This window comes from Mesoplodon bidens (assembly GCF_964165515.1).
Source record: "Mesoplodon bidens genome assembly, chromosome: 5".
In the NCBI taxonomy this organism is placed as follows: domain Eukaryota; kingdom Metazoa; phylum Chordata; class Mammalia; order Artiodactyla; family Ziphiidae; genus Mesoplodon; species Mesoplodon bidens.
The window spans coordinates 103,220,170-103,229,747 of record NC_138161.1 but is presented as its reverse complement, the minus strand read 5'-3'; the positions used below and the strand labels follow the sequence as shown (position 1 = coordinate 103,229,747).

General features: G+C 51.0%; 1 protein-coding gene across 1 annotated transcript; it reads left to right on the top strand.

Annotated features, from left to right (window-relative positions):
- Nucleotides 1-1,869: 1,869 nt before the first annotated feature.
- On the top strand, nucleotides 1,870-5,358 carry RTP2 (receptor transporter protein 2; the record flags this gene model as incomplete). Its single annotated transcript, XM_081235354.1, has 2 exons — nucleotides 1,870-2,033; nucleotides 4,851-5,358. The coding sequence occupies 2 exons, from the start codon at nucleotides 1,870-1,872 to the stop codon at nucleotides 5,356-5,358; spliced, it is 672 nt and encodes a 223-aa protein (XP_081091480.1).
- Nucleotides 5,359-9,578: the final 4,220 nt, after the last annotated feature.

The window sequence follows — 9,578 nt, the reverse complement described above, 5'->3', positions numbered from 1 at the left end:
TGTTCTGGGAACAATGACACAATGTCTCCCAGAGATTCACTCCTGACTGGGCCATAAGCTCCTCAGTTGGTTCGGTTCCCGGGAACTCATGGGAACCTCCATGTCTCCTGGCTGGAAGTTGACTGCTGAGAGGGAGTGAGCAAGGAGTGAGCAGCCCAGTCCTGAGGCCAGTAATTTCCTTGGCCAACTAACTTCCCATTTGTGGGCCTGAGCTGTCTTAATTCAGTGTCAAGAGGTTTCAGGTAAGAGATGAGGAGTACAATGAGGAAATCAGATTTTTAAAAATAAATGGCCTCCATTTACAATGCTTGGTGTCAGTTTATTTATCTCTTGTAAAAATAAAATACAGTGTGTGTGTGTGGGAAAAAAGACATAAATAAATAAAGCAAAGCTGTGTCTGAGTGCTAAAAATAATAATGAATAAATAAATAAATAAATAAATGACCTTTCTAGTGCTCTCAGTCAAGGGCTCTAAGACAGAGTTGTGCCCTTTCTGAGGTCTTCTGCACACAGCTAGTGGAGGACACTTCCCCCTTCCAAGAAAGGTTCCAATGGTGTTTCTCCTGGCCCCTCCCTAGGCGAACAGCACTTGGAGGCAAGTACCAAGTCTGGAGCTCCACACTGAAAGCTTTCCTTCTGCTTCCCAGCAGCCCCTTTTAATGCTGCATGCTCTTCACTCTGCGATCCGATTTCCAGGTTGAAGAACCATAAGATGATTACAGCCAGGAGAGCCCTTAGGTGTTACCTAGCATGGCCTCCCTTGTGTGGGTGAGAAGACTGAGCTCCACTGTGGGAAATGATTGGATCCGAGGATGGGACAGACCTCAGGGCAGAGCTGGGAGCAGCTGCCAAATCACCTGGTCTTTTCCCTGCTGAGGCTGCCTCTCGCCAGGGACTGTGCCTTCAGCTGGATTATGCAAATTTGGAGCCAAGTTCCCGTCTAGTCCCTAAAGGATTTAAACTGGGCATCAGGGAGCTGTGGGCACCCTATCGCCCGCCTCTTTCAGCAGCACTGGAGGAGGCAGCAGCCGTCAGCACCGCACCAGCTTGCTCCCCCAGCAGCTGCCTGGGACCAGGAACCAAATGGCAGCTCTAACGGTTCTAGGACTTTATGAATCTACATTGTTATTACTGTGCTTCTCACAGCACATGAAGTTACATTCTATCTCGCCAACTGGTCTGCGAGCTCCCCAAGCAAGGGAACATCATGTTACTTCTCTCTCAATCCTTATGTGTCAGGAGCGCCATAGTACTGCAGTAAATGAGCCTATGAGTTTGGGTTTGGAAGGCCTGAATCTGAATCATGGATGAACCACTTAGAGGTGTGTAAACCTCAGCTTCCTGATCTGGATGAAGGAGAGAATGATCCCCACCTTGGCCAGCACACAGGTCAAGCAGCTAGTGCTTGGCACACAGTAAATGATGGTCCCAGCACATCAGGGGACATTTCCCCATCCCTTGTTTCTCCTTGGTCCCCTAGGGTGTCACAGTCACCACAGCACATGAAGTGGAGAATGCCTGGAAGAACAGTAGGGGTGAAGCGAATTGTCCTTGCCTCCTGGAGACTCCTGGAGGCCTGGGTCAGTGTGCACTGCTTGTTGCGCTTATGTCACTGCCCAGCCCTGCTCCCCCAGCCTAGCTCGGGGCCCTGGAACGCTCCTTTGGGACTTCCCTCCTCCCCAGCCCTGGCTCCAGCTGCCATGGTAACAGGTTCCAGGGTGACAAAGGAAGTTGCTCAGTCCTGTTTCCTTCTGGTTCTATCAAGGAGGATTTTCAGACCTCACGGACTGCACTGATCTGCACCTACCTGGCCATCTTCTGTGTTCTCACTCAGGTTGAGCTCAAACTTCCAGCCCTGCCAGCAGGACCATGTGTACCAGCCTGACCACTTGCGAGTGGAAGAAAGTCTTCTATGAGAAGATGGAGGCAGCCAAGCCGGCCGACAGCTGGGAGCTCATCATAGACCCCAACCTCAAGCTCAATGAGCTGGCCCCTGGCTGGAAGCAGTACCTGGAGCAGCATGCCTCGGGCAGGTAAGAGGAAGGATGTGGCGGGCTGTGGAGAGCCCTGCGGCACAGCCCTGGGGGCACCTTCCAAGGGGAGGCAGAGACACGTGGCGCCCCATCCTGGGGTCACCTCAGGCTAGGGGGCAGAGAAGGAACTGCCAGGTGCATCAAAGCGGCCTTGGTTCTAATCCCAGCTGTGCCACTGACTCCTGGATGCCCCTGGCAAATTGTATTCTGTCTTTGGGTCTGGGTTTTCTATGGTAAATAAAGAGCTGTAATTCTTCAATGCCTCTGCAATCTCTGACATTTTAAATGTTTTCATATTTTCATAATTTATTAAAGATTGGTAGGAACTGAGCGCAGGAGGCCGTGAGGTCCACTGGGGAAAGCCTTAGCTCTGGTCCTAGGTCCGTTCAGTCAACTCAGTGCAATTAGATTTGAATACAAAAAACACTTATTTTCCACCTGCCATGTTCTAGAAACTGGCTCTGCAGCTAACTAACTGTGAACCTGGGAAAGTCCTTTTCCCTGCGTGGTCTCAGTTTTCACATTTGCAAAACCAGAGAGTTGGCCATAGGTGATCAATCAAGTCCCTTCCAGTTCTTTTACATATAGGTCTGTGACAAAAAGTTTTGGGCAGGAGTTTGGTAGGTCCTTACGGCCCAGCATCACATACATTATAGGAGCTGCATGTCTCTCATAAAGCAAGGAGTCCTTGAGGTTAAGACATCCATCTGAAGCCCACATGCCTCTCCCTCTTCTAGAGCATGGCTTGAGGGTGGAGCCTCAGAATTCGCTGCCCAAGCTGCTTCAAGCTCATCTCCAGGATCTGTATGGGCCTCTTCCCTGGGTCCATTGAATCAAGGACAGACAGTAGCCCTAGGCCCCTGGGGAGGGCAACAGGGGGCTGTGTCCCAGGGGTGTGGACACACAGACTGGGCTGTTCACACATGCTTGCATGCTAAGCTCCTTGTGCTGGCGGTGGGAACAGAAGGAGGCAGGCTGTGGGTGAGGAGCTTACCCCTGTACTCCTGCCCCAAGAGCTGAAAATATTAGAGTGAACTTGCCTTTGGGACAAAAGTCAGAGAGGCAGAGGTTGGTTGGTTCATTTCAATTCAAATCCATTCAAGAGACATCTTTTGGGCACCTGTTACAGGCTGGGTCCCGGCTCTGTCTCTGACTAACTGTGTGTGCAGAGCGCCCTCTTTCTCTCAGTGAAATAAAAGTTTGACTAGATGATCCGAAGGTCCCCTCCTACTAGGTCTGATGCTTTGAGATTTAAGACCTGAGGTGTGGCTTGAGGGAGGGGAAACATCTGGATTGGCTTGATTTAAAAAGGTGCAGAAGGAGGGGACAAGACGTGAAGCTCTGGGCTGGCTGGTGGGAGGGGTGCAAAGGGCTGCAAACTCAGGTGCAGGGGTCCAGGGGTTTGGGGCTGAGCTCCATAGGCTCGTGGCTCCTCTTGCCTCAGGGATCAGCTGGTCCTATTCCTGGCTGGTGATCTGTGGCTCCCAGCTGGCCTCAGGCAGGGCTGGAGAGGCATCACCCTTGTGCATATTCTGTGCAGAGGCTCACCCTACCTGTAAGCATTGTAACCCTGGTGCCCTGCAGCTCTGGCCTAGCACAGGGAGGCAGGATGGAGGGGGACACTCCCCTTCTGGCTCAGGACCAATCAGGAGGCTCTGGCCTGCCAATCCTGCCTTGGGCTACACTGGGTACTGTGCTGTGCTTATGTTGTTTGTGGGCCCCAGGGCTCAGGGCCAGGCTTGGCTTCATCTCCACCCCTCTGCGCTGCGTGGTGCTTGGCATACAGTAGGTGCTGGGTGGTGTCTGTTGGACTGAACTGAGTTCCTCATCAGAGGTCCTTCAGGGCCATCAACAGGGATCCCATAGAGGGTCAGCAGTGAGGGCAGACTCAACCCAGTGGACCCTGGACTGCCTGTAAAGCCTTGGTAATGGGGGCCTGGAAGAGCTTTATCTCAGGGATGGAAGGAACTGCCACTGGACTTAATGAGTTCTCTGCCACTGAAGGGGTGCCAGCACTGGGTGGGGGCTGAGATGAAACCTAGGCCATATGCATCCCAGGCCACTTCCCTCCGTGTTTCCTGAGGCTGGAACTCGAAGGGGCCCAGGTTAGACAAAGTGGCCTGCGTGTACGTAAATGTACATTGTGTATGTGTGTGGAGGGGGATGCAGACCAGGATACGCCTTTCCAGTCTCTTCTGTGGGCCTGCAGTGGAATCTAGGGATGATTTGTCAAGGGACAGGAGAGTGTTCTTTGTGAAGGTGCAGGGACCAAACTCTGTAGTCCTCTCCCTGCTGGTGCACCACCCATCCACCTGTCCATCCGGTGGATTCTTGGTGATCTATGCTTGGGACAGCTAGAAACATCTCTTTGCCCCAGAAGAGACAGGATGCATGAGTGAGATGTGTGGTCATCCCCCTTACCAGAGTCATGGGAGGTCTGAGCAGAAGGATGCTTATTGGACACAATTATCCTGCATTTCACAGATGAGAAATAAGGCCCAGATTGGGGGAGTGACCCTGTGCAGCATCCAGACCCATGTCCTGAGTGCATTAGGTTTGGGGGGACCAAGGCCACGGGAGGGCCCGCAGGAGGCAGGCTGGAGAGCACTGCTGGAGGCCAGATGGCTCCAGCATCTGGCTCCTGAGGTTGCTGCTCCAGGCCAAGGGCAGCTCACCAGGAGGAGGCTGAGACACCGGCTCAGGCACTAACGTATCCCCGGGGCGGTAAACACTCCGCCTCAACTTCCAGGCTCCTCCAGGCCGGCTGTGGCTGGGAGGGTGGCCCACCTTCTCCATCCCTGCCTCCCTTCCCCGCAGGTTCCACTGCTCCTGGTGCTGGCACACCTGGCAGTCGCCCCACGTGGTCATCCTCTTCCACATGTACCTGGACCGCGCCCAGCGGGCGGGCTCGGTGCGCATGCGCGTCTTCAAGCAGCTGTGCTACAGGTGCGGCACGGCACGGCTGAATGAGTCAAGCATGCTGGAGGAGAACATCGAGAGCCTGGTGGACAACCTCATCAGCAGCCTGCGCGAGCAGTGCTACGGGGATCGCGGCGGCCAGTACCGCATCCACGTGGCCAGCCGCCGGGATGGCGGGCCTCACCGCAGCGAGTTCTGCGAGGCCTGCCAGGAGGGCATCGTGCACTGGAAGCCCAGAGAGAAGCTGCTGCAGGAGGACGCAACCTTCTCTGGTGCCTCCAAGCCACGGGCCCAGGAGGCATCGGGCTACAACTTCTTCTCCCTTCGCTGGGGCCTCTTCTGGGCCTCACTGTGCCTGCTCGTTGTCTACCTGCAGTTCTCCTTCCGAAGCTCGACCTTCCTGTAGTGCAGTTGGTTGAGGGCGGGAGGAGGGTGCGTGGGGGTGAGAGTGGGGATGCACTTGTGGTCCTGATTCTGCTACAGATTCAATATATAACGCTGGACAGCCCAGTTACCTCTTTGGACCTCAGTTTATTACTCTGCAGAATGTGAGTTGCTCTAGGAGATATTTAATGATCCTTCCATGAAAATTTACAGTGATGGGGTCACGGGGAGAAGGGTCTAAGGTGGATTTAGAACTCTCCAGATCTGGTGTTAGTAGTTATCTCACAGGGAGGTATCTCTTCCCCGCACCTCCTCCACCTCCATCTCTACACCTCCTTTTGCTTCATTTCCATATCCCATACCCTGTTAGGACCCCATTAGGACCCCATTAGGACCCATCTTGTCCATGCCTGATTCTCAAGCTCATCTTCAGCTGCTTCTGAGCATCCTACCATGGTTCCCCTTGGGGCAGGCAGTGGCCCACCCAAAGCAGCTTCAATCAATACTCAGTGCGCCTTGACCCGTCCCTCTCCTTGACAGCCAGCTCCCACCATTCTGAAAAGCTTCATTTTTTACTCTGGTGTTAGAATCTGTTTGTCTGGAATTATTTAGAGCTGCACTGTCCAATATGTTAGCCATTAGCCATGTGTGGCTAAATTTAAATTAATTAAAATAAAATGAAAAATTCAGTTCCTCAATGGTACCAGCCATATATCAAGTATCATATATCAAGCCATATATCTAGTAGTGGCTACTGGTAACCATATTGTACTGTGCAGATATAGAACATATTCACAGAAATTTCTATTGAATAGCACTGGTCTAGAACTTGAAATTCCCACAGTGTATTTTGTCTCATAAAATAAGAAGTGGGTACAGGTTTAAAGGTGCAACCTGAAGCCTTCTGGGAGCAGGGACAGGTGGGGTGGGGTATAGATACACAAATAAATATGTAACCTCTGTGCTCTGTCAGTTGATTAGAATCTATGAGTCCCAGTGTTGCCTAAATTTATTTCCTGGGAAGGAAGAGCTGTAGAAATTCACCACAAGAGGATGGCTGTGTGTGTGTGTGTGTGTCTTGGTTTGGGGCCCGGAGAATATATTCCTGTGCTCTGCAGAAATGTGTGAGCTGTGGCAACACTACTTACACATGATGCAGTATCAGGTGTGATATTGCCCTCCTATATGAAAATACCTTGTAGAAGATTCTGTAGCTGTCCCAGATCCTGGGGATACTGAGGGAAAGGGCAGATGAGGCAGATCTGGGATCCTCCAGGTGACAGTGGGGCTGTGTGTCTCCATTCAGGGGGCGTGATGACCAAGGGGGAGCATGAGCAGTGGAGACGGCACCTGTCTCCCAGCCCCTCCCCCTTGCCCAGTCCATGAGACTGCCCCATGAGGGAGAATGTATTTGCTGTGCCTGTTCCCTCAGGCATAGCTGTGACTTGGGCAATTTGATTCATGGACTGACATCAGATGACCCTGTGCTTATTATTATCTGGAATAGGAAAAGAAACTGTCCCATTCACACCCCTAATTGTTGTCTGACATTCACACCTTTCTATAGCTCATCTTTAGAATTTCTGCCCCAAGTGAGACCTGCAAACTGAAGATGAAGTTCAAGGTGGTGCGTTTGTCTGGTGGTGTTTGTCTGGATGTGTTTCCAGAGACGGACTGCTTTGGGCACTGTGTCCCACCTGTCCGCTTATGTGCAGGCTGGCTTTACTCTTCTCTGGCTTTAGCAGGGAGCTTCTGGTGACTTGTCCGGATTCCTCTAGGGACCGAGCCCTAGGCAATCTGGAAGAATCTACCTTTCTTCAACTGGGTGCAGTAGAGGTACAGGAAGAGCATCAGGCTGGTATGTTTGTGAACTAGTGGGCATGTGGGGTTGTGTTCACCTCTGCCAGCTACAGAGGATACTCAGCAGGGCCTGTGTAGAGCGTGTGCCTCACAGGGTGTTGTTCAACTGCAGACATATGGTGGCTTCTGGGAAGAGGAATGTCAGCAGGCCAGGTATCATGAGGTTTCCAGAGGTCTCCAACTGCTCCCAGCTTGATGAAGCAGCACCAGCAGCACCTCTTACTGAAAGGCGGGGTGGGGGGGGGTATAAGGTTAGGGGTAGACTGCTCAGATTGTGTCAGGGGGAGAGTCAGGCTTCAGGTGGGTCAGGAAAGGTGAGGCCTCTGTGGTGGGCCTGGGGGTTGAGGGATGAAGAGCCACTGAAAATAGAGTGGGGGTGAGGGGGGTAGAGTAGGTGAAATGAGATGAGATCGGAGAAAAATTCGGAAGATGAACATCTTCTCCTTCAGCAGCCACTTATTTTCAGTATATAAATACCTGTGTCTTCTTCATATTTAACTCCAGTGACCCCCTCACTGTCTTCACTTCCCTTTTGACTATTGCCAGGTATTTTTTAATTCCTTCAAAGCCCAGTTTCTCAAAGAGTAGATTATATTTATCTCTACTTCTTATTTACCCCTTAGTTCGTGGAAGTCTCATTTCCATCTGCCTAAAACTGTCACCCCGCACCCCATTGCCAAATCATCTCTATCTCACCTGGTCTCGCTGCTGCCTTTTGCACTCCCTCCTTGAAGATTCCGGGTCAAGGAGGGAGCACTCCCTCTTCGGTCTCCCACTTCTGTTTCCTCTCTGCTGTGATGATGTTCTTTCTCTCAGCATCCCTTATGTGCTGGTGTTCCCTGAGATTCTCTCACCTTGCTGGTTTGCTCTCTGTTACATACACCCACCATGACTTAAGTTTCTACTGCATATGAACTCCCGGTCCTTATAGCTCCTCTAAGTATTTCTACTGAACTCCAGACCCACAGACCAATTGCCCTGTCCACTGGGAGATCCCTCAGCATGACCAAAGCTGATCTCATCACTTTGCCATCCTGTTTGCTTCTCTTACTTCAGAAATCTGGGAGGTATCTCCTGACCCCTCTCACCACCCTACCCTATCCCGCACGAATCGGTCACCATGACCTGTTGAATGCTCTTCCCAAATACCTCTGAGGTTGATATTCTTTCTTTCCTTCCCATTTACTGCTGCCCAAACTCATCATTTGTGTCCCTTGCCTCTGCAGCCTCCTTCATTATTGTCATGCCTGTAGCCTCCCCTGCTACAGCCCACCCTCCACACTACCACTATCCTGGGGCGATTTTCTAATAATCGGATATGATCAGCTTTCTCCCCTGCTTGTGCTCTTTCCTGCTAGTGGATAAAACTTAGTCTCATTAGCCGGGCACACCTCATTTCCAGATACTAACAATACATACCACTTATTGAGAAGGACTCAAGGAACACTTTGCCAGAGGGCAGAGGCACCCACTAACATCTGGATGACAGCTGGACTTCAGGCCAGCATCTGAAGACAGGGAGGGGAAACTGGACTTCCAGAAACCTGGAAACAGAAATGTCTGAAAGATGTGCAAAAATTGTCTGCCAGGATGGCTGACAAGAGGTTGAGGAGAGAACTTTTGCCGATACTTGGTGTGAGATTAACCCTGTGGGCATGGACGTTTGTCGCTGTGATGTGGAGTGAATATTTGTTCCTCGTCTCTCATGAGGCCAATGTGACCTGTCAAGAGAGGCCCTTTCTTACTATTCTTATTCTTTTGTTTCTGTGTATATCCTGTAACTGCATCTGAGTTATAGGTATTACAAGAAGGCAGTGCCCTATAACCCTTGTGTGTATCTTTGTGCTGATTTTATACCACTGAGTAAGCGTATATGACTTGTGCTGATTGCTGGTTGGCAGTTGCTTGCAGAGTACCTGATGAAGAGGACAGTGATGCATGGAAAGGAATTTGTGCTGAGACTCAGAATATCTGGGCACCAGTCCAACAATACAGTGGAGTGGGTCAATATAAACCCATTACCAATTCAGGAAAAACTGCATGGTGTATATCCTATGGTTATACAGCTCTTATCCTTCCATTTTCATCCAAAAGTCAACATCTATCTACTCTGGTCTATTTTATTCCTGGTCTATCCTAAGTTCTAGGATTACAAAGATAATTAGACATAGTCCCTGACTTGGAGGGCTCACAATGTATGCTAGTCAATGCTAGGAAAGGGAACAACTTTGTCATACCTTGGGATGAAGGGTCAGAGATGGTTTCTCTGACCAGTCATGCAGGGGTATGTTTTGTAGAAATGGTCAGGGGGTCAAGGATGGGGCTGATAGGAAGCCAAGGGCATCCCAGGCTGAGAGAAGAAAAAGGAAGACCCAGAGACAG